Raw genomic sequence first — 24,352 nt, forward strand, 5'->3', positions numbered from 1 at the left:
TACTCTACTCCAGAGGAGATCTTATCAGTGCTTTGTTCTGTAGCACCCATATTTGCATGTGCCTACTGGAAATACATCACTTGCACAAGCATTTTTCACACCTGCATTGCATTGGTAGCTAATACTCACCTTCTCAGCAGCTGGTACAGGTCTTTCATCTGTAGTTCCTGATGACTGAGACCGGCATGTGGCAAAGAACTATGTTCATGTGCTGAGGACATTACACAGTTAATCGTGTTCCTTCTGTTTTGGCGTGAAATGCTTCCATTTCCTCCAGTGTCTCCTGTGTGACAGTATTCCTCTGTGTGACAGTGTTGGCCAGTTCCATCACCGATAAACTTTCCTTAGGATCTTCCTAATTTTTTGTGACACGCATAAAAATAAGTCAGCTCCAATGCCTGCAGAATTTCTCTAATAACTCCCATCGGCAAAGGCCATTGCAGCTTCCCCCCATGTTGCCAGCTCCTTTATCATCAGGCTGTTTCTGTACAGCTTTTTTTGTGTTTTCTGCATGGTGTTCTGTCAGCGGGTTTGCTGAAGGGAACTCAGATGGTTCCAGCAGTATTCCTGTTGTATAAAAAGTGAGTCAGCTTTTCAGAAAGAATTATTTGGGTTAATTTGCAATAACTAAGCTTCAGTAAGCCATGCTGCATGGCTTTATCCCACTTCCTACTTACCTCTGTGCCTTCATTTGATAAAGCAAGTGAGGCAAGCTGGAAAAAAATATTTTTATGTTAAAAAAGAACATCTGTTTAAATTAATAAAATGATTTTTTGGCTTCATTTAACAGCAGTAATGCAGGCAATGCTGCTAAAGATGTACACTGGTGATCTTGATTTGAAAACTAATGCTGGTTTTAAGTTTTGAAAGGAACATTTTCATAATATTGTTGCATTTTAATGGGACATTATGAGTTCAAGAAAAAACAGTGAAGATAATACCTTGCTGATGGCTTCCTGCCAGGTGCCAGCCATTCCAAAAGGAGAAGGCAACAACTCATACCCAGTGGTATGCCTGATCATAGATGCTGCAAGAATTTTTTATTTTTTTTTTTCAACAGGAGGGGCTTGGTTTTCCATTTCTGTTGGTACTTTATCAGCTTGGACAGTGAAAAGATATCAACATTTTCTAATAGGGTTTACTTTCTTCTTATATTTGCTTTCTTAAAAAGTGCAATTCCTGTAATGATGCAGCAGGGGCGTATTTACTTGGGTTGACATTAAAATATCCATTTGAATGAGAAAATGTTTTCTTCAACACATGTGTAAATGTGTTTCAGAAGCCCTTACAGATCTGAATTTATCAGCAAATTTGATCAAAGTAAGTTTGGCTTACTTTGTCAGGTTAGCACAAAGGGGAATTTGGCTGTATTTAAGCAGTCCTATTGGGGGAGAGGGCAAAGCATGTAGAAAGGACATTTTTTCATTATAGTTTAAGCATTGCTTTGCTTTGAAGGATACTCTTAAATATTCTTTAGATGATCTAAGAAAGTAATAGAGTGTAGTGGAACAGAGCCGTTTTGTTCTGCCTTTCTGTACCCAGCAGATCACGAGTGGCTTTTGAATGCCCCTCCACGGAGGGAGGAGATCTAGAGCCACTGAAACATTTGGCAGCTTCCCCGTGGGTTTTGTTGGCTTCCCTTTGTGTTGGGTTGGTATTTAGAAGAGAACAAACCTACCTCTGGGCTGTAGAGCCCAAGTGCCTCAGAGGCATGCCTAGAAGGGGATGCGCAGGCACCTGTGAGGAGTGTAAAACACAGAGATGGAGGAAAATAGCCGTCAAAGATGAAAAAGGATGAAAGATGGCAGAGCCTCCTTAAAACAGTTTTGTTTATTTTTCATTGGTGGGTGAAGATATGTACCAAAACTGCTCCTGCTAGATAAAAAACTTCAGCTAATTTTCTTTGGGAGAACATGTTTGCTTTTGAAGATTTCCTTTGTTTGCACTTATTTATGCTTTTTTCTCTATTTATGTTTTCCTGTATTCCTTTATTTATCTTCTTTTCGTTCTTGCCCTCTCAGTAGCAGGGCATTCTGCTGTGCTGTCACCTGTAGCACAAAATAGCTAAGGTGAAATTTCTCCCAAGTGTTAAGTACTTCAGAGCCAGGCCTTGAATTGTGCTGGCAATAATATTTATGTATAATGGGGGCAACGTACTTGTATTGTGGGAACATTCACACTTTCTGATTTCCCAGTCTAGATGGGCCCTTTTAGTGAAAACTAACTTTAGAGAACTTAATATCTTTTTATTATATATATGGTGTACTCAGTGAGCAGGTAGCAAGAGAAGACCAAATATAACTATTCCAAACTTACCAGGCTTCCTTCAGGTTTGTTTGCAGCCTTGTCTAGGATGTGCTGATGAGTTTTTCCCAGCGAGGGCCAAGGGGATGCCCGTGCTAGCCACGTCGAACTCCCCAGTGTGCCCCGCGTGCAGTAATGCGACAAGTATTGCGTGGTGCCTGCTCGTTCCAGCTCCCGTGAGTCAGTCCTCTCCGGTTTCGCAGGGCTGTGACCCTTGCACTCAGTCAGAAAAACTAATTCTCTGACTAAAGGGGAGGCAGCTTCTGGGGCATGCGCTTGCCTCAGCTTTGTTTTGTAGACAGCTTCATCTCGCAGTGGCATCATTTATCCAATGTGAAGTATTCTTGTGATGTGTTCTTATCTGGACACTCATTTATCCATTTGTGCCTTAGCATCCAGCCATAGTTTTTTGCCTTAATGAATGGCACGCATCTTAATGTTTAAATAAGTCCGGGTTTTTTTACTTCTAATGAAAGTGTGTTCCTCTCCCCAAGCCAGAGAGAGCATCCAGAGCTCCCAATCATCCATCTTCTGTTCCTGGATACTAAACAATACCACATTGCTCTTGGAAGAGATGCATCAAGTCCTTTTCCAATGTCTAGGGCATGGAAATGGTTGGTTGTTTCTCCTGTAATTTCTCTAGTGAGGTATAAACTGGGAACCTGGAACCTGAAGTCCAGGGACCTGGTGCCCTGAGAGACAAATTTTGTTGCCTTGTCTATTGGGATGGTCTAATGGTAGAAGGGGTTAGTTGTAAGTGATTTGCGTTGTGCAAAGAACTGTGCAAGTCAGATTGTTCTTTCTTGCTATATCACAGAATGGTACTTTTTTTTTTAATTGACAAGGCATTCATTTGGTATTTCATTCCTGTCATGTATGGTGTTTGCATAACCTACAAGGCAGTGAGTTTTCAGCCCTTCTGTGCTTAATTCACAGTATATCTAAAATATCTTTTTGAAAGTCTGGCCCTTTTGGCACCGACAAAAAAGATCCATTCTTGTTAATTCTAGATTTTTATGTTTCTTGATGTGGCACGTTTGGGGACCCTTTCTACTGATAATGAAGGCATCTCTGCAGCTGCAGTGCAGCAAAATGCACTGCCAAATGCATCAAGACTTTGCCGTGTAGAAACTTGTAACTGAATTACCAAGATCAATGTAAGTGAAGTATTAATGGAAATGTCTGTGTGTGAAACCTCCAGAAGAAACAGTAGAACAAGGGTTAAAGGAGCAGTATGTTTTGCTATGGAGCACCGTTTGCATGTGTTCAATCAAGGAACCAAATGGCAAGAAGAGGAAGAAAAACCTCACCTAAAGGGAGGGTAAGAAGAAGAAAACTGGAGCCATAGGATGCCCAGATAAAGAAAACAAAAGAACTGTGTAATTCAGGAATTTTTGTCGAAGACTTCTGAGAGGAGCAAAACAAAATAATGAGGCAGAAGTTTCTGAACAATATTCACTCTTAAATGGTATGGAAGATGAGCCCCAAATCAGTTTTCTATGTCCCATTGAGAAGAACCCAGGAGATGTTGTGAGGACTAGGCAGCCAGCATCTCTGGACCTCTGTGGTGTGTGTACGCAGGTGATCCTGGCCAGGCTAGTTGCTTGGACACGTGCGTCTTGGTGCTCATGAGTATTTGAATGTGAGAGTGTCAGTAAGTAAAATCAGCTTTGGAGTTTCTTAAAGTCAAGTCACCTTTCACTTCCATGAAGTCTTACAATGAGTTTTGTTACACTAATCTACAACTGTAGGCAGTCTTGAAGTCCAAGAGAAACTTACAGGCTGAGGAAGCCAACGATGATGTAGACTTGTTCCTGTTACTTGTTGGGGTGTGTCTTCTTCTCCAGAGGTTGATCTTGGAGCACTCCCTATTGGTAACACTTAGGTGAGAATAACATGTTTTCGAAGAAGCAGAACGTACTGGAGCTGTTTGTCACGGCTGTCACAGCTGGAAGCTTTGTTGTGCGTTTTCTTGTGAATCCTAGGAAAGTACACAATTCCCTAGCTTTGTCCTCAGCAATGTTGTGGCAGGAGAGCTCCCCAGCAGCCTGGCATGCTTGGAAGCCATGAGGTCCACCTGTTAATATAATCCATATTAAAACTCAGGTCTTTATATTTTTATATGTTAATTAAGTAGGAGGATGTGCTCCTTTTGTATATGCCTGGAGTTTGGAAGTGAAAGCACTGTAATGTTTGTTAACATTGAGGATGGCAACATGAAATGGAAAAGGTATGTCTGGTATTTTATTTATTTTTTCATTATATGTGGGTGAATGTAGCAACTTTATCTGCTGTTGCCTTCCTTGCTGATACTGCTACTATTTTGTTCCTGCGCTGCCAGGGTCCAATACTTTAAGCTTAGTGTAGCCCATTTGGTAATCGACCATGTTGCTGGTGTGTCATCCTGGATTAATGGTGACCATCAGCTACAGCCAGATAGGATGGCGAATTTGGGAGCTACATGCCTGCCTGGAGCCAGTCACAGTACAGTCTTAGTGACAGCTGCTGGCAGTGTATAGTAAGAGCTGGTGAAGTAAAATAGGAAAGCTTAGTAAATGCATGTAAGAGAGTAATCAACTAGGAATTTGTATGGCTCATGCTCAGCCTTTTAATGCCTTCTATTTTCTCTCGTTAGTAGGTGGCTCCCCAGATTGGAACCTTTAAAGATCATAGATGAGGCTTGAACAAGACTGACTGGCAACAGTGCAAACATGAATTTTACAACAACCAGTCAAATGAAATAAAACAGAATGATGTGTATAATGATGGTAACATTAGCTTACCTTACTGCTAATATGAATGCTAGTAAGATAAATATTGAATATCTGTAAATAAACCATTATTATACTAGCATGAAACCTCCCTTCAAACTGTAATTCTTCTTGAGAAAGAGGCGACCGTTTTCTTCAATCTTTTCAATGGGCGCTCTACACTGAATCATTTCCTTTAATTGCTGTTCTAAAATATATAACAGGTTTTTTAATGCCTACTTTTTATATTTGTCTTTTTACTTTCCATTAATTGCAGTACTTCCATTCAAGCTTGTAAATGAAACTGCTTCCTCAACATAGTTCTTCTCTGCTGTATGTAAACATGGGCTTCTTTTATTACCCCTATTTCCAGTGAAGCTGAAAGTGCACTAGCGCCAAATGCATGGAGAGGCTTTCGCCAGTTGTCTTAGTTGCAGGCACTTTAAAGGGAACTCAGAAGAGATGCCACGCAGAACAAACCTCATCTCTTTCTCTTACTGTGGGGAATTTATCTCGTGTTTGGGGGACTGAAGAGCAGCACCAAGAGCCAGTGGGATGGCTGCTCACTTCTACCTTTCCAGTGGCTGCTCTGAGTGGCTTCAGCAAGGCTTTGCAAATCAGAGTCTAAAACTGTGTGTGCCAGAGCTAGGAATTGTAATAAAGTCTTCCTCTCTCCTTTCATTTAAACAATCCACCTACTTCATTTATTTGCTTTGATTGTGGATTTGGTTAGTAAGTATGTTAATGGTATATCAAAACCTGATTAGAGCTGATGAGATGAATAGGAATAAAGAAGTCTTAAAGTATTTAGAAATGAATCATCTTTCATAGAAATAAGATATGCAAAGTCCCGTACAATTTGGTCCATCTGTCATTTAGGACATCATTGTAGTTGTTTCAAGAAAAGAAAACTTGAAGGAGAAAGGAGCAAGTGAGCCACAAGTATTATATATAGAAGTCTAAGAGTTTGATTAAACAAATAACAGTAATCCATACCTTCTGCAAATCTTACACTGCATCTCAAATAGCAGGATCATTCCTGCTCAGAAGTTTTTAGGTATTTCACTGATTTTGACAAAGGACATTTCACAGGCTGGATGGAGGTACGTCAGTGGGGATGAGCGGTCCGCAGATGGAAGCAGCAGCCGTTGCCTCCTGAGGCTCTTCTGAAGGGACTCACAGCAGCTCAGCCACAAAATCACGAGGGCGTTAGTCCCCGTGCTCCCACGGGAGCTGTGGCAAAGCTTCAGGGTGATGTGAGGGAATCCTGCATGTGTCCAGAGTTTCTGGATCCACACCAGAACGTAAGATGAGTTTAAGTGGTGGGAGACCTATGGTTAAAAAGCTTTCCTGATGGCCTGACCGTCCTGATGGAGAATAGAGTTGAAGGTTAGTTTGTGTCTCAGAAGAGCATTAAAGTACCAGCAGTATAGTTAGATGCATGTTATCAGCAATCTGGGAGTGTCACTTGGTATTATGGTTATCTGGTATTTTCTACTGTTTGGGGTTTTTTTTAATAACACCACAGAACTTCACAACTTCAAACATCTGGATTGAAATTTTTAACGCTTTGTTCCTGCTCTGGCTGACTTGTTTTGGGTTTGTTTGAGCTGGAATTTAGCAGTTTGAGTGCAAGGTTAGATAAAAAAAACTTTTTTTTTTTTTTTACATGAAAACACATACAGTCATACACACATTCAAAAGTGTTGGTATTTTTATTAAACAAATCTAACGTGTAGCAAAAACCAACTTGTATGTGAGGGATATGCCTTTATTTTCAGACGTATACCCAAGTGCAATACCCACAAACAGGCACTCCCTGTATCTCAACCATTTAAGCAATCGTATGTGTGTATGTATAGAAATATAAAACACAATTCAGTTGTTTCTTTTGATATAATCCAGGGACTTTTGGTGAATGGATACAGGTCATAAACTATTTTGAAATAATATTTATAAGCTATGATGTGTTGGATGTGGGGGGTGATCATTTTGAATTTTGATTCTTGGAAATATTTTCATTTTAATAAGATGGTGTACTACAAGACCAGTTCACTGCAGTCTTATGCTAAATGCTAGGAGCATGCTAGGGAATTGTAGCTTCTCTTCTGCAGTCCTTCAAAGCTGCCTTGTTGTCACTTGCCCCTTTCTACCAATCCAGCTTGTGGAACAGTCATCTTTTTTCCGCTGAGGATAAGGATATTCTGATCACATAGCTTCACATGCACAGCTGAGCATCACCTCCTTGAATATCCGACTTGCTTGCAGATAAAGACATTGTATCCCTGCTAAACCTGCAAAGAAGGGAGTTGATGGTCATTCTAGCTGACAGCTGGTCTTGCACAGAAGACCCCTCACATCCACATAGTTGTTTCAGGGGTGCGTGTGTCTGATTTTTCTGTAGGCAGTTGCTGGTTTTAAGGACTGTGTATTCTAAAAATGCACACTTACACATTTCAAAAAACTTTTAGAAGTTAGGAGCTGGCTGCACATGGTGTCTGTCTACTGTGTGGGCTCTAAAGGAACTGACAAATTTGAATTTCGTCTGCCTCCTTCCTCCTCCTTTTAGCTGTTAGGAAGGTAGGACTTGAGAGAACAACCTTGGTTATTAAGTCCATCTCCCAGCAATCCAGGAGAGTGCACTGAGCATCTGCACACGACAGTCCATGAGAACGCCTTCCTGTTGGGATTTGGGGCAGACATTTCCTTCCTCTTTCTAAAAAAGCATTTGAGTATTAAAAGCGACTTCCGGCTTTGGCTTTGGCTTCTTTAGTAGGAGCAGCACATGAAAAGCAGAGCCATACACAAATGAAAAACAGAGCAGTATGAAAAACTGTTGTGCAGACACAGAGCCAGAGTGCTGGACCTTCACTGGGACAAAATTGGGTTATTTTAGAGTGGAATAAACCCTACTTTTGCCCTCCTTAGCCTTGTTTTGTTACCTTTTTTGCTTCCTTAGCTGTGTTGCTACCTGTGTTTGGGTGGAGGGGCAGTAGCCAAGGTGTGGGTGAGAGCAAATACAGATGGTTATAGAGAACATCATTAGTTTTGAAGGACTGACTTGGGTAAGCTGAAACGAGAACACTTTCTTTCTCATGATGGCCCGTGGGAACCGTACAGCAACATAGTGGGGATCCACCATCTGTGCACTGCTTGCCAAAAGCAGACCTGTATCCGCTGGAGAAGTTCACTGCAGCACAGTGCCTGGAAGAGCTGGAGAGGAAAACATGGCTCATGTGAAAGGAGAAAAGGAAAGAACCAGAAGTCTCAATTATGAAAGAAATGTGTCCTTTCTAAAAAAAAAAAAAGCAGTCCCGCAGTAGGAATGACAGCTCTCGGCTCATTCTGAGTATGATTAGGAGAATGTAAATAACCAGTGATTTTCCATAAAATGGGATCTGTACATTAGGGGTTTGGTTGCAATAATAAAACCCTTTTTAATCTTTAAACAAAGCGCTTATCGGATCATTACACATGCTCCCAAAGTGATTTTTGCATGGATTGAACTGAAACGAACGCTGCAACTGACGACCTTCTTGACAGAAGTGGCCTGGCACTGCACGGGTGGAGGCTACGAGCCGCCCCGGCCCCCCACTTCCTCGTCACAGACTCCAGCCAATTAGGGATTTTAGCAGGGCCCTCCTGCCCTCCCCTTGTGCCCCTGCCCAGCAGCCCCCTTCCCGCGGGTGAAGGGATGAAGGCTGCCCAGCTGTCATCTTCAGCAGGCTGCGGTCACGTTGCCGGCTTCTCCTTCCCTCCCACCTCGCTCTTCCGAGAGGAGGAAGCTGCTCCTGACCTCATTACTCTCATTTCCACCTTTAAATGCATTCACGGCCGGCATGCGCCCGCTTCGTTCCCAGCGTAGTTGTCCTTTGGCTTAAATATCTGTCTCTTGTCCTTGGTGTGTAATCCCCTTACAGGCAGGTTCATATCCCCTTACCCCTCTTTATCCCACTTCATGCGAGGCTTCGAAAGCCACGTGTCTCGCCTCCTGCTAGAGAGACTCTCCGTTGCCTCGTCATCCTGGGAGTCGTTCTTTGTACCTGTTGCAGTATCACCTCGCCTTTCTTGAATGGGGATAACCGGACTCAGCCCGTTGCAGATTGCATTACAGCATTGCAGATGGAGCTCACCGGTGCCTTGTGCGGTGGCAGCCCGTGCGCAGCCTCTTCTGGAAATGCCTTGCCTTTGGAAACGCACCATTGGGTTGCACGTGCCTTTTTCTCTATGGGTGTGCCACGAGTGGTTCCTCACGAACGCTGTGGTCAGCTGGCCTTCAGAAATCCTTTTCCTCCACTATTATTTGCAAATTTAGGAGCTTGAAACTTCTGGCATTGGTCCCAGAAGCATGACCTTGAATTTGGTACTATTGAATTTCATTGCATATCTATTATTGCACATTTCAATGCCATATACTACTATTTCTGAAGGTTATTAGGAGCGTAGATGCTTGAATACAAAGTGGTTCCAAGAGAGTTTCACACCACTGCTGTGTGTGGTGACTAATGAGCTTGTAAATCACTTTTTAATTCTTTTCAAGTTTCCTTACTGCTAAATCTTAACTTTGTAATACCAGCAGATAAACAAACTGATAGCTTTTCTTTTCCTCCGGTTCCCACAGTAAGAAATCGCTCTGGGTCTCATGCTGCTGTGTTATACTGAATATTACTATATATACTATGTTACTGCCTCTCAGTATTCAGAGGAAGCTGTGTAAGATCAGCAAAGTCATAATTACAGAAATGTAACAGCCATATGGATTGTGGCAGACTAGTGCCTAGTTAAGGCTGGAATTGGACTGGTACTGCTCTGCATCTGCCCAAGAGTTTCTGTGCACCCAACAGGCCTGGTTGCTGCCTTTTCCCTGTGGGCACATTGCTGGTGATGGTGCAGTGGAGAATCCTTTTTCCACGTGCTGACTATGCGCGTGTGTTAGATGGGTGCAGTAATTCCCTGGAGAAGCTTCCTCTCTAAACTGCATTGCAGCAACTCCCTTCAGAGTTGTTTTGCAGAGTCTTTGCTGACTGTATCTGTTCTGACAACTTTTATGGTGTGTGCTGTCATCCAATGTGTGTGCTAGTGCAAAAGAGTACATTTTTTTCTGTGCTCAGGATGCACACGTTATGTTTTCTGCTACTCTGGAGCTGGATGAACTGCACCACATGGTCACTGTATGCTCACTGCATGTTCTGTTTTTTGTTTTATTCCTGTTGAGAGATGAAGAAGTTTTGATGGTTCACTTGGGTTTAAGATGGTGTAGTATGATGCTGTAGTTTGTTGCTACATGCCTGAAGACTGTTACATGTGCAGGGGAGGAATTCTTGTGCTGTCTGATCTCTGAAACTACCAAAACTCCTTCATCGAAGACTTTCTCAAAGTCTTCCCTACCTTCGTCAGTCCTGAGGTACAAGGAATTCTTTCCACTGAAGTCTAGATCATTCTTGTGCCAGCATGGGCTTTGAATGTAGTGCTAGTCTGACGACCATGGATAGCACTAGAGGCTGTTTTTCAGAGTGTTTCATTTTCTTCACATAAGGATTATAGAAGTTTAGATTTTCATGGATTTATTAGGAGGCAAGCAATCAACAAGAGCATTTAAGAAACAGTAAAGGATTTAAATAGGGGATATTCTTGTTTCAAAACATCTAGTCTTGATTATCTTGCATTTTTTATCTTTTGAAGACTTGTATCTCAGTAAAATTGGACAACTGTTTTAAAGTTTGAGATCAAACTATATTATGCTGTGTAAACCACATTTCTGTCATCTTTGTGTATTGCTGCTGCAGGGATTTGAAAGTGTGAATATGAGGGACAGCTGCTGCATTTAAGCTTCCAAAAACTTTCAGGTCCCATAGGTGAATATTCTCTGGCTATATCAGTTTACTGATGATCAGTTAGTTCCTTCTATTCTACTATATATAGTACTAGACCTTCAAACTAAGCCCTGTTTCTTTGGTTAGGAGTGTGATTTCTCATTGATATTGAACTGAGTATAAACGTGTTTAAAGTTATACTTGTTGAAGGCTTGGGGTTGAGAGCAGCGATGCAGCAGGGCAGTGCCAGGCTGCAGGCGATGCTGCGCTCCGCTCTCCAGGGTGGCGTCAGAGGAGAGCTGTGCTAGCACCTCGGAGGTCATCGGTGGACAAAATGATTGACTCGTTTAAAGGACAGGCTGTTACAGGGCTGCTTTGTCTGACTGTTGAAATCTTCAAAGGGACTGGTTCCCATTCTTCACCTGGGACCAGAAGGGAGAGCCTGGAAATCCAGTGCTGAGACTGAGAGGCCACCACGGGAAATTGCTCCATCTCTTGAAGCCCATCAATGAATAGCAGAAAGGCAGAGCTTGAAGAGGGCCACAGCTCTCCTGTGATGTGGCTCCTGTAGTCTAGAATGGTCGTTTGCTGGACATCAGTCCTGACAGTGACTCTCAAGCTCTCTGGCAATGTTTTTGTCCACCAGTCACTGCATTGCCCAAGAGGAGTAGAAAAGCAGGTGGGCACTGTCATCTTTGAGAGCAGAGGATGTAAACAAAAGTCTTCTCTGGTGAAACAGACACTGACTCAGGGTGACTGGTGAGGTGGGATGCTCTCCTTTCTGCGTTCATCCATACCGAGGATGCCAGGGCTGGATTCCACGCTCTGCCCACTCTTAAATCTAGACGGTGACGTCATTGCCTCTCATCAACTCCACCCATCCCAAAGGCTGCCTGAGCCATTAAGACTGGTTTGAATTAGGCTTAATCTGAATGCCAGAAGGTTTGCATCTCCTTTTGTCACGTACAGGAACACCATCTCTGCTGTCCCGTCCCTTAGCCTTTTGCTGGGCTGAAATCCAGTTGCAGTGTGGTGGGCACTCCTTGAATGCTGTGAGTTTGGGTGGCATTCATGGATAAGACATATCCAGACTTTGGTAGCAAGAGTAGATGTCTAGCCAAATATCAGACAGACTAGGCCCTCTTCAGAGCAAATACACGATGGACGAAGAAGGCTATTCAGAAGAAAAATTGAGGAAATAGCGGCTTAGCTGCAGATGAGGTTTCAGCAGTGCAGGTGCGGCATCTGCAGCGTCCTGGAGGTGTGTTGACCAGGTGCATGCTGCAAAAATGCTGCCTCACTGCTGCCTCAGGTCTCCGTGGCTGTCAGCGTGTACCTCTTGGAAGGGGACGGAGACAGGGAATGTGAAACACCCGCCGGTGCTGTGTCCAGCTCGAGCAGCATTCTCGGTCCTGGCTCTGCGCCTTAGCCTTTGCCCAGCTGCTGGTCCTTGAAAACCGAGCTCTGTGAGCCCGATTTGTGACAGGGGAGGCTGTGGCTGCCCGCCATCTGTAACCACAGCTCAACAGAGGAGATGTGGGTGAGGGGAGGTGAGGCCCGATCCTGCTTCCATCACGGCTTGGGCAAAGAGGTGACCCTCAGCTAGCCACCCACCTGAGATGCGTGGTCCAGCCTGATGCAGGCTGCAGCTCTGCAGAGGCTCTGGCTGCTGAGCAGGTCAAAGCTGAAGCCGTCCAGCCGCTCTCCAGAAACAGCCTGTGCCCCCACAAGCTCGGTCCGAGGCAGGCTTGCCCCCCACCAGCCTGGTTTTTGTTCCGCTGGCCACAAGACCACCGTGCAGGTTCTTCGCAAGTGACCACAACTGACCTGCGTAGGAGCGGCGGCATGTGCGATGAATCAGTATTCGGGAAGCGCGAATGGCCGCGGGGCTCTGAGCCGTGCTCCACAAGCTAACGATGGGTGCTGAAGGCACCTCCTTTCTCTAATTATGCGCTTTAGCTTGCAGAGTGGGCTGCTGCTTTTGATGTCTCCAAACTGTAAGTTCTTTTTCCTTAGACGTTCAGTCATGCATATTTAAAGCTACGTTTCAAGAAATTAGGTCTGAAAATTCCCAGCAGAAATGTATTTTTGCATTTTATTTTTATCCAGAGATGACCACATTTTTGTCTGCAGCTGACTTAAAAGATAAATCAATTAATAGAGCCACTGGTGACTAAACTGTAAAACAGAATATTTTCTCTCATTTAATGAAGTGTCTTACATAAAAATAAGCATAAGGCTTGTGATGAAGAACTTAATTTTACTAAGATTTCCAAGTATTTTTCTGTAAGTGCAAGGTGTAATAACGCTGAGTTTTCACCGTAAGAATATGACTGTTTATTATGACCATTCATTATGTGCATGGTCTTAGGATGGAGATCAGGTCCCACATCTCATTATTCTTCCTCAATCTTTCTACAAGTGGCATGTAATTAATTATTTCCTTATAGGAAAATTCTATAGGAATAGGTAGTTACTACTGTATTAGCAAGAAATGATTAATTTTGAGCCACGCTGCAAGGGTGTTTTCAAGCTCTTGTGTTGTGTGTCCCCCCACACTCTTTGTTAGTGCTTTTAGGACTTTGTGGGCTATATCCAGTTCTTCATCCTGCAGCAAACAAAATGACTCTGATATTTTCTTCACTGCTGTTCATTCAGTGATTATTGACCTCTTCTCCTGGCTGCAAGGAGAAGGTTGCAATCACCTCCCTGTGATTTTTCACCTGTTTTTCCTACAAAATAAGTGACACAGGCCTGGCTGTCATTTCTGCCCTGGCCTGCATGGAAAGTGTTATTAAACTTTGGTGTATGGTTAGTGTATGGATGAGTGGGGGTGCTGGGAAACAGCTGGGTTGTATATACAATTCGCATTTCCTTCCTTGTAGTTGATAGAGACACTGTTAAAGTTAGGGGTAAGTACACACTCTGTTGTCTGCAGAGTCAGTGGTGAGGAGCCAGATCAAATCCATAATAACTTAGTGTTCACTTCGGCACCTACATGAGAGTCACTATTTTACCTTCTTTACATAATTTTTTCTACCAGCGCTAAAATTTGACCTCTGAGGACACTAATCTGGTGGCAGCTCACTCAGGACAATTATTCATGTACTTGTAATAGTGTCCCAGCAAGGAAAAGCACTGAACCTTAACAACATTTTTGCAAAGGAAACAGAAGTCCAGTTACAGAAAGAAGCTGTGCAGGAACAGGTTGTTAAGCTTGACATCAGTGTGTCTAATCAAAATCTCCATTGTATTTCAGGGCAAATCTGGTGACTGTCCCCTGGCCCAGGTGCACTAGATACTCAGCTCTGACCGGGTGGCAACATGAGAGCAGAAGCAGCATCCCCATTGCCGTAGTTTGCACGTGGTGGTAGGTTTCTGCAGGGAGGGCATGGGCCAGTAGTTTTAATACATAAGAATCGCAGGTTTGGATGGAAACAGCGAGAGCTGTGGTGGATAATCAATTTTGTGACAGCAGCTGGTACTAGATGGATGCAGAGCAGCAGGGATCATAACTCAAATAGATTGCTGGGGCGAAGGGACGAAGCAAGACCCGTTGTGCTGGACATCCTGCACGTGCAACGGGAAGAGACAACCCTGCGCCCAGAGAGTTGCAGCCTACCCAGGTGAGACAGGCAATGGATAGCAGAGAGGAATGTAATCTAGCAAATTAATTTTACGGCATTTTTTTTCTTTAAATCCTTTTGGCTGGATTTTCTTAGGAAGGCATTATTTAGATGGGAAACTCTGGCAGGAAAGGAGGAGAAGAAGAGGAGGGATGGGCCTGAGTTAGAAGAGGAGAGAGACAAAAAATTGTCATGTCAGGTACCCGGGGATGTATTAAGAAATGGTGAAGTCAGGGACTGGAAAGCGCTAGAACAGTTATGTACCAGAATGGCCATTGAAGGTGTTTTCTCCTAACACACTGACCTTTACAGACTGTCCCTCAGTTTGCAAATGGTCCCAAAATTGTTATTAATTGGCTTGCAACTTTTTCTTGAGTAGAGTCTTCACTGAGTAGAGTATAATTATAGTGGATTTTAAAAACAGACAGGGAAGTTTTACCAGAAAAATTTTTTTCTGTCTATCATCAGAATTTTTATTATTTTTTTTTTTTAAGCATCTTCATTTTTAGTGGAGATGCTAGGCAGCACCATTGGTGACTATACCTTTGGTGGTGGTTTTGTGTTTGACTTCTTTTTCCTGTCAGTGGGCATAATTTTTTTTTTTTCCAAAGGGGAGGTAAGGACATGAAAGTGTTGCCTTCTTCCAAAGATAAAGCTCATGACATCCTCATTTCTTCTTAGCTCCAGCAGAGGTCGATCCTGTGCAAAAGGTAACCCAAGTTGTTTTTGTAGGTGTAAAGATCACCAGATGTGAGAATAGAGAATTCAGCTGTGTTGCTGGCTTACGTGCATCTTCATGTTGCATCATATCTTTTCTTATTGCTTTGCTCCTGCCTGTGAAGAGCTGACATTGAAGCTCAAAGGAAGATTTATGTTTGTTTTAGTCGCCTGCCTGCCTGATGAGAGCCCAGAGGCTGAGGCAGGAGAGGATTCAAAGCCAGCCACTCCCATTGGCAGGCTGTAAAGCAAGAACATTTTGAATGTGATCCCTTGCCTATTTTGGGAAAGTTATAAAATTTTCAGAGGTAGGCCAGTTATTTTTAAGCCTCTCTGGACATGCTTTTAACGCAGGATTTGTTCTGGATGCTATCAAGGTCGACCGTTTTCTTCCTGAAAAAGTTTCCTGCCTTTGGGGAAATGTCTGGTAGATCTAATTAGCTGTGTGCCTTGGTCCTCTCTCATTTCCTCGCAGCCTGCTAAACCTATTGCTAGACCTTTCAGCTTCAGCCAAGATGGATTGCATTAGTTCTTGTCTGCCTTCCCCTGGCTTCATCCATTTTATGTACAGACTTTGTCTGGCCTGTTTGAGGAGAAGATTGCAGTAGAGCTGTGCAGAGGCAGCGTACCTCTACCAAAATGCAGGGAGGCTGGTGTTTGGAAAAGGAGGTATTGGAATCAAGGAGCTGAAAATATCAGCAACATGGGTATTTTCCTTGCATCTGACTCTTTGCTGCTGCTTTGGATCTCTTTTTAAGTTGCACACATTTTACGTTCATTTAGCAAGGTTGCAAATATGAAATGAAATAGAAAAGTGATACCTGAGATCCTGATTAATGAAGCTGCCCTCCTGCATCGCAGTTCTGTGGATAAAGAACCTGTCCGGGGAGATGCTGAGCTCTTCCTGCTGCTTTTGGAAGCAGTAGGGATTGCTGTGTGCTCTGTATCAGTCAGGACGGGGTTCCAAATTTTATTTTGCCAGAGCTTAGGAATCAAAATAGCTGACATCTGTAATGAACAGGAGGACATGAATTATGTAGACAAATAAACTAGCAATTACTGCGGCACATTTATCTTCACCTCTGTAAATGATAAACTTTAAATGTTCCATATGGAAGCCTTGTGTATAAATTAGTTTCTCTGCATTTGGGCCTCTTGAATCTCTGTGGATGCGAGATGTAGTAGCTTTCATATCTCCTATCTCAGTTTAAGGCAGCAGCTGCCTTTGTACTGTACTACCAATGCTCTGTGAGATTTGAGGTATGAAGACAACAGGCTTGGTTAAGATGTAGCGTGCATTCAGTTTAAAGGAGTACGTAGTGTTTCCCTGCCTAATTCTGACAGAATTAAAGATAGCGCACTTTTGAAAGTTATTCTCCGAATACTCTTCTCTTATTTACATATTTCACTGCTGTTACCCAGAAGGAGGGGGTTAATAGTTTAATCTTTGCCTTGGCACTATTAAAAGAAGTAATTCTTAGACATTTTTTCTGTTGCCCTTTATTGAGAAACTGCATGTGTTTAGCATTAGTTCTGACTAGAGCAATGCCCAATGTTACCAGAATATCACTCTCCTTGCCTCCTATAAAGCTGCAGCATATACCCTTGTATTAACACAGTTGGCCACATCTTTGCCCATGTGTCTCTTAAAAGCAGGTGGTTTATTGGACAAGTGAAGTTAGACCTAACACTCAGTTCAGTTGCATTTCTGCCTGCCTGTAGCATGTTAACTTTTTCACCACATCCAATCAGCTCCAGAAGCAGGGGCGATACTGCAGATAACATTGGAAACATCTGCACTAATGCTGAAGGAAGGCAAAAGAGCTGGAAAGTCTGCCTTTGACCGAAATCGCTGACTGATGGGATGTCGCTGTGGTACCATGCTTGAGGAGAGGCAGGGCAAGGCAAGGAGAGATGCTTTGGTGGTCCATGCGCAGCCTTGCTGTCCTACTGACAATCCCCACTTCATTCAGATGTGAGAGTGAATGTGTGGTACACAAAGTAAATGTGAGATTCACAGAGATGTTAGCTGGGAAGGAGCAGGGGAGCAGAACAGTGCTTGGGAGGCCAGTGAGGTTTGGCCATGATGCACATGGCCACAGCAAGGGATAGAGATGGTTGGGGTTTTTTTTTCCCAATGGTTTTGGGGGTTTTTTAAGCCAGAAAATGCCAGTTCACCTAGATTAAAAAACTCCATGGGAACATCCTGATTTCAGTGGAGTTTTTCTTAGAAAATGACCAGGTTGCCTACCTGCTTCATTTCCTGCCACCTCGTCGGTCAAGATTTTCTGGGGTGTGTTTGCCGAGCCCGAGTTCAGACGCAATGAAATGTGAGACCTGCTAGCGCTGAACAATGCAATTTCTAGTTGTGTATAGTCTTTACAATCCTTGCTCTGTTTGGACATCTCCTATGTTGTTTTTTTTTTTTAACCTTTAAAATGTTTGACCTAGATGAAGGGCAGGCCTAATAATGTTTTATTGAATGCTACATCTCAGGTTTCCTGGCTGAGGAAACGTGAGTCTAGGGGCTTCCACCGCAGTGAATTTTTGTAAGGAAGACATGATCTACCTTTGATGAAATCCAGGATGAAATAGCTTTCTAATAATGTTGAAGGCAGGAGAAAGGGCACAGAAAAGAACCAGAAGTTGCAGGGTAGGTTGGTTTTTTTTTTTTCCTTTTCTGGTCCCAAAAAGAAATAGTGATTCAAAGTTGCTGGTCTTGAAAGGCCGCTGCAGTAACGGTGTATCAAAGAGTGTCTTAATTTTCCCAGCTTCCCTCAGTTTGGCATCCGTGAGCCTGGAGCAGGTATCAGTAACTTGCAAACCTTTGCTCTGCTGAGACTGACGGCGACTTCTCCCACCCAGGGGTGAGCAGGAGAAGCTAGCCGCGCTGCCTGGTCTGGTGGTGGGCTGTGCTGGCAGGGGACAGGAGCAGCCCCGGGAGCCTCAGCCTGCGGCCACCGTGTTCAGAAGAGTTGGTTGCCCCTTGTGCTGGAGCAGCACGACAGCAACGCCGGCAGTGGGGCCGTCACCAGAGCAAAATAAGAACTGCTTTGGTGGCGACCGCTAGCAGGACGTGCTGTGGGTGGTATCGGGGATGGGGCACAAGACTTTCATGGCTGGGATGTTTCTTCACTGGGTGGACTCCGAGGCCCGGGGCTTTCCCAACAGCAGCTGGAAGGAGAGCACTGTATGTCAGGAGGCGAAATGAAGCGCTTTTTGGCCTGGAAACATGTGCAGAAAGGGAGCATCCGTCAAAATAGCGTGAGAGGCGGGACAGTTTACAAGCATCAAAAAGAGCTGACAAAAAACAGCACAAACTGCTTGCAAGGCCATTTGTGGACATGAAACCTGTCTGACTTTCTGGGGCTTGTTATGGCAGTAGGAACTGGCCCTGAGCACGGATAAACCAGGCGTGCCCTGGCTGCTGGTACAGATCTCTCTCTAATGATGCTGTCTGTTTGGGGATGGATGCGTGCTTTGACTGTTTTATCCAGGTGTGGGCTATTACTGCTTAAACCAAGGTTTGTATAAAGTCCAAGGAAAACTTCAGAGCTCTTTTCTGAATCAAAGCATTGGGTATATTTGTGGCAGGCCATGAATCCTGGTATTTTGGGGTTTTTTTCTCTTTCACTTTGCCTTAACCACACCAGAGAACGGCACAAAAAGCTGGATATCCTCATCATGTAATAATCGCACCTTCCATTTTTCTGTCCACGCGTGAGTTTCACATCCGTAAGCACTGAGGGTGCGTTTCACCTGCCTGGCTCTGCTTGTGTGCAGTGTAGATGGCTCTGCCCTCGGCCCCCCGTCACCTGTGGGACCCAGCGCTGTGACGAAGCGGGTGCTCAGTGATCTGCTTTAGGAGGGCAGGTTCTCCATGTCAAGGGGTCCCAGCAATGGTGGCAAGTGAGCAAAGCTTCCCGATGCAACTGGGAGCCCAGGCACTGCCAGCCCACCCCTGGAAGTTGCTCCGTGGGCTTCGTTCATCCTGCCCCGAGGGCAGCAGCGTGCCTGCGGGATGCTTCTCACCCTCCTGCCTGTCCGGGAGCTCCTGCCTTGCACTGCGCCATGGACGCAGACCCGTCATTAGCCGCTGGGTAAGGGGATGGTGCGGTACATGATGGCTGGTAAATATTGAAAATGGCTGAGCTACCTAGGCAGCCCTTCCCTGTGCATCCTTCCTCCGATCGGCCGCCTCTGTGCGTACTCAAACTCTGAGCTTGAAACCATAAAAAAAACCCCAACAACCCACGAAGTCAGAGATGCTCAAGGGAGGTGGCGAAAGCCAGGGTTGCGTTCATCATATCACGCTTGTCACCACTGGTGTTGCATAAAACGGGGCCAAAGCTCAGAGAGGCTGCTCTGAGCCTTCTGACCCCCGGGAGCTGTGGGGGGAATGGGGTCCCAGCCCTCCAAAGAGCAGCTACTGACGGTTCTCCCACAGCTCCTTACATTTGGGCAGGATCTCTTCTGTAGTCGCTTTTCAGAAGCAAACCGTTTTGGGTTTTTTTTGCCTTTGCTAAGGCATGTTTTTCTGTACCGCTCCAGATGTCTCATTTGGGGCATTGTAGGCTCTGCAGCTGCCAGTTCATTTCTTCTGTGTCTGCTGAGGACCTGGAGTGGGGTTGTGCCACCCTTTCAGCGTAGGCTGTAGTTGTCATACCATTTCCATACCATTAACCCTCTTAATCCTTGGAGGGGCCACAAAAAGGCCAGGTTTTGCTGTAGAAGTCCACTGGTGGAGTGGGACTGCTGCTCTCTCACTCCATGTGGGCTGGCTGTTGCAGGTGTTTATAAATAAAGCTGCTCTGGGTGGTGAGTCGTGGCTCAGGGGGGGCTCTAAAAGTTGAAAGGCTTGCGGTCACTCTCCTCTGACTGCCAGGATATCTGAAATACCTCCAGGAGAAGAAGTATTGATCATATCCATATATCTCTCTGCCACTGTTTATCTCGATGATTTCCTGGTCATTTTCCATTTCGCCACTGAATTATATGGTCACGGTCTGAATGGAAACATTACAGTGGGAAGGGAGCGGGGAAGACTGGGGAGAGACTTTTCATTGCAGGAGGTGCTCTGAGTTTTCTTTTAGACCTTTCAGATGCAAATGGACCCACATCACCTAGCTCTTGCACCTACTGGGCCTGACCCACCGGTCACACTGAACAGAGAATTAAGCTGGCGTGGTGGTTTCAGGTCAAATGAAGGAATTGCTTCGTTAATCAGGTACAACCATACAAGGCTCATTTCCGCAGCCTGTTGGGGCAAGAGGTAGAGTAGGAGACGATGCGTGTAGTGATGGTGAGTGGCAGGCGCGGTGTGTATTCCCGCTGCCTTGTTTTCAGGCCAGCACTATCCCAGTCTTCTGTCTGCTCTTGTCCCTCCTGCTTTTAAAGAAAACCAACCTAAAACCCAAACCAAACAGTACGTTGATTGTTCCCTTGATTCCATGATGGAGCAGAGACATAGGGATAAAAAGTGTGTCTTGAAAATAAGGAAACAAGGTTTGCCTCTGGGTGGAGGTTGGTGTTAGTCATACCGCTGCTCGTGCTCTGTTAAATAAAGGTCATGAAAAGGTTTGCAGGGAAGTCTTCTGGTTTTTCCTCTTCACAAGCGAAATTCCAGCTGGCGCTGTTGCAACCCGAGGCGTGTCTGCAGCGTGTCTTTGTGGAAACATCCCGTCCTCTCTGCACAGTGCCAAGCTTGCTGGGGGTTTAGACCTCCCCACAAACTGAGGGATTTCCTTAAATCCATGTAAATCAGAGCTCTATTAAGAAGCAGAAGGGGAATAAAACACCGAGAGGCTTTGCTCCTTTTTTCCAAAGTCTGTGTGTACCATAAATTGGATAGGGCCCCCTGAGACAGGGGGAAACCAAACTCTTAAAACGCATAGTAAAGGGTTAGTAATTGTTTCAAACAGCCGACTAAAAATGCTTTTTATTGCAAGGCTTGAGTTCTCTTTCAAATGTGAAGCTGTTTGTTCATTTTGGCAGTGAAGGCTGCTTTTATGTCTCCCTGGGGACAGTGGTAAAACTTTCAGCAGCTCAGGCACAGAAACCAGCCCTTTGTCGAACTGGAGGCGAGAAACCAAAAGTTGTTCTGCGGATTTCCGAGTCCCCCACAGCTCACTTTCGGACTTTGCTGATTAATCTGCACCCTCTGAAAAAGCTTTTGTTAGGGAGAAGAGGGAGAGAGGTGAAGACAGTGTTGTGTGTGGATGGAACCAGACTCAGCGGAGGCATTTGATGCCTGTGGGTATGTAAGCTACTTGGTGATTTTTTTGACGTTCAGCTGTTAGTTGGTGGGGTACAAGAGCAAGGAATCAGCACTTTTCACGCAGTTGCACTGAAAGATGGACAGGAGCCAGATGTATTCCTATCGCCACGGTGGGCAGGAGAGGAGAAATCTCTGCTAATCCTGTCCCCAAGATGTGACAGAAATGCCGGCGCTTGCCGTGGCTGGTTGGGGGGAGCAGGGGAGGCTTAGGGAGACAGAGGGACCTGATGGGTTTCCCTGGCAGTGCTGCACTCCAGTGTGCTCTGAGTGGGAGCCAGGTTGGGGCATGTCTTCCCTACAGCTCTGGGAGGTGTTGGGGAAGGAAGGGAATGAACTGGGAAGTGCCAAAATTGCCCGGTGAGATTATTTTCTCTCTAGGATAGAAAGGATCTTCTCTCTCTGAGGACACGTTAATTTGCTTTTGTCTGCCTGCTCCCCTCTCCAGTTTCTCTCCTTATTCTCTCTTTTTTTGGTTTCTTCTTTTTCCCTGCATCCCCCCCCCCCCCCCCGTATCTTTCTTCAGAGCATCTGTTTTGTATCCTCCCTCCTCCTGGTATTTTCCTTAGGTGGCTCTGATTATTCAGCAGCTCTGCTGAATGCAGTTCCCTCTCCAGAGAGGGAGGAGTGCTGCACCAGACTAGCACTTGCTGCCGCTGCCGCAGACACAGGTCGAGCAGAGGACGGGCTCCTTTTTGCCTGCTAGTGCCGAGCAGCAGGACGGTGGAAAGGCACAGTGGGAAGGGAGTCATGGGGGTACACCCTGCATAGTCCTTTCTGAGCTAGCCTAGGTAAAAAAGGTGCTTTCCTTTTTTCCTTCGAGAAGGCTTTCCCTGAATTAATTCACATCGACCTGTATGAAAAGTAGCTGAAAGATCTTACAGCGTAGCTCAGCTGAGATTTTTTAGGTGCAACATAACTGTGAACAAGGATCCCCTCCACAAACAACTGGAGGGCAACCCTGCTGTAATAGTGTTGAATTTCAAGGTTTCACAGCAGTATAAAAATGTTCACAAGAGAAAACTTGGAAAGCGAACACAAGAATACTGTCAGGACATTTCTTCTGCTCCTGCCCCTCAGCAGTGGCCAGGAGGAGCTAGTAAGAAGTGTGGGGGGAATTCAGGAAGCATTTGCAGATCTGGCACTCCGGACGGGCCCTTCGTGTCCCACCTTTGGACGTGCTGTGGGAATGATTTACATGTGTACAGTCTTGAAGCAGGCGTGTCAGCATTGGGAGACGACCAACAGATGCTGCAGGCACCATCCCTGTTGTGGCCACTACTCAATGTCGGTATATGGCACACCATGGGCTTCCCCCACATCCCTGGGAGCTTGTGTGCCCCGGCTGCCCTGTGGCATGGCCGTCTCTGCTTGAACATCTCAGACAAGAGGCTGGGTGCTCCCAGGGCCCACTGGTGTCCTCCCACTCCATGCTCGAGGGGGGGAAAGCTTCTGCGCAGCCAGTGGGGTCGCTTGCTGTAATAGCCTGGGGAAGGCTCACTTGCCAGAGTAATGCACTGCAAGGGATGCTCGTGTTCCTGAAACTTTGGCGTTAAGAAGGATGGGACATCAAGCAGCAGGTTTTTGTGGTTCAGGCAGTTTTTGTGGCAAAATTGTTGGGCAGTTATTGTTGGCTTTTGGTAAGAGTGATGGAGTTGGCTGCCTCTCTCAGTGTGCTGTAGGAGCAGAAAGCCCGTTCCTGCAGGTGGTACACTGCACCCTCCCTTGGCAATCGTCAGCTTTGTGGTGATTAGTCCTAGATGTTTGTCCTCTGGTGGCAGTCTTAATGTAACATCTCCAGATGCTGGAAATTAATTTTCTCTGTCCATCCCTCTGGAGTTAGTAAAAGTCTTGAGTCTTCCTTCTGCCAACACAACAGCACCAATAAATCCCTTCAGGATTACTGTGTATTGAGCTTGGATGCCTTCCCTGGTAATTCCTGACGGCTTCCTCCTCTTGCTTTGCAGATCACAGGCGTTATCCTTCTCGCAGTTGGCGTCTGGGGCAAGCTCACCCTTGGCACATACATCTCTCTCATTGCTGAGAACTCCACCAATGCCCCCTACGTGCTCATCGGAACGGGTACCACAATCATTGTCTTCGGCCTTTTCGGCTGCTTTGCCACTTGTCGTGGCAGCCCATGGATGCTGAAACTGGTAAGCATGCCAAAGTGCCTTAAGCAAGAGGGGAAGAGGTTTTGTCGATGTTTTGGGATTCCCCCTACCCCCTGCCAAGCTTCACCAGATGTTAACATGTTTTTTTAGGCACATAAGCTAGATTTTATTGATCTTAATGTTCAACACGTGTGTCTTTTGGACAAAGAAGGGGAAAAAAAATCTTTGCCAAAACCAGTTGTTGATTGAGTATGAATGAATTTTGCTACTGCACGGCATACAGGCCCATGTGTGGTTGGGAGCAGGGTGAAATGCTGCTGCTGAATTACTCTGTGAGTAACTCTACAATCGTTCTGTTTTTCTGTGAGCCAGATGATAGATATATTTACAATCTTAAAAATGTCCAAAGCATCATAAATGCAAAGTTCATTTGAAGTATATTTTGAAGGGCTCATTTTAATACTCTCATGTGAAATCTATGGAAAAATTAGTAGATACCTTCTAAAAGCACACCAACCTTTCTTTTTCTTCTAACATTCACTAGAATAAAACAAGTCAACCCCAGAAAACAAAGCTCTGTATGGTATGTTTGTCCTCATCTCAAAAGCAGCATGGACTCAAGGTACACTAAGCAGAGGTACAGCAGCTGTCTCTCAGTCCAGTTTAACTTCTCTCCCTATAAGATTCTCTGTTCTGAGTTTTCCAGCCCACCTTAAAATGCAAAGTAACTATAGATTAAGCAAACCTGTATGAT

The 24,352-nt window shown here is 45.0% G+C and overlaps 1 protein-coding gene across 1 annotated transcript in view; it reads left to right on the forward strand.

The window, feature by feature from the left end:
• TSPAN7 (tetraspanin 7) overlaps nucleotides 1-24,352 on the forward strand; it is a 98,495-nt gene that overhangs the window by 55,224 nt on the left and 18,919 nt on the right. Inside the window, exon 2 of the mRNA XM_075033555.1 lies at nucleotides 23,452-23,640. Within this exon, the coding sequence (XP_074889656.1) occupies nucleotides 23,452-23,640 (189 nt within the window). The remainder of the gene's footprint in view (nucleotides 1-23,451; nucleotides 23,641-24,352) is intronic.

The sequence above is a fragment of the Buteo buteo genome, chromosome 8 (genome assembly GCF_964188355.1).
Source record: "Buteo buteo chromosome 8, bButBut1.hap1.1, whole genome shotgun sequence".
Classification (NCBI taxonomy): domain Eukaryota; kingdom Metazoa; phylum Chordata; class Aves; order Accipitriformes; family Accipitridae; genus Buteo; species Buteo buteo.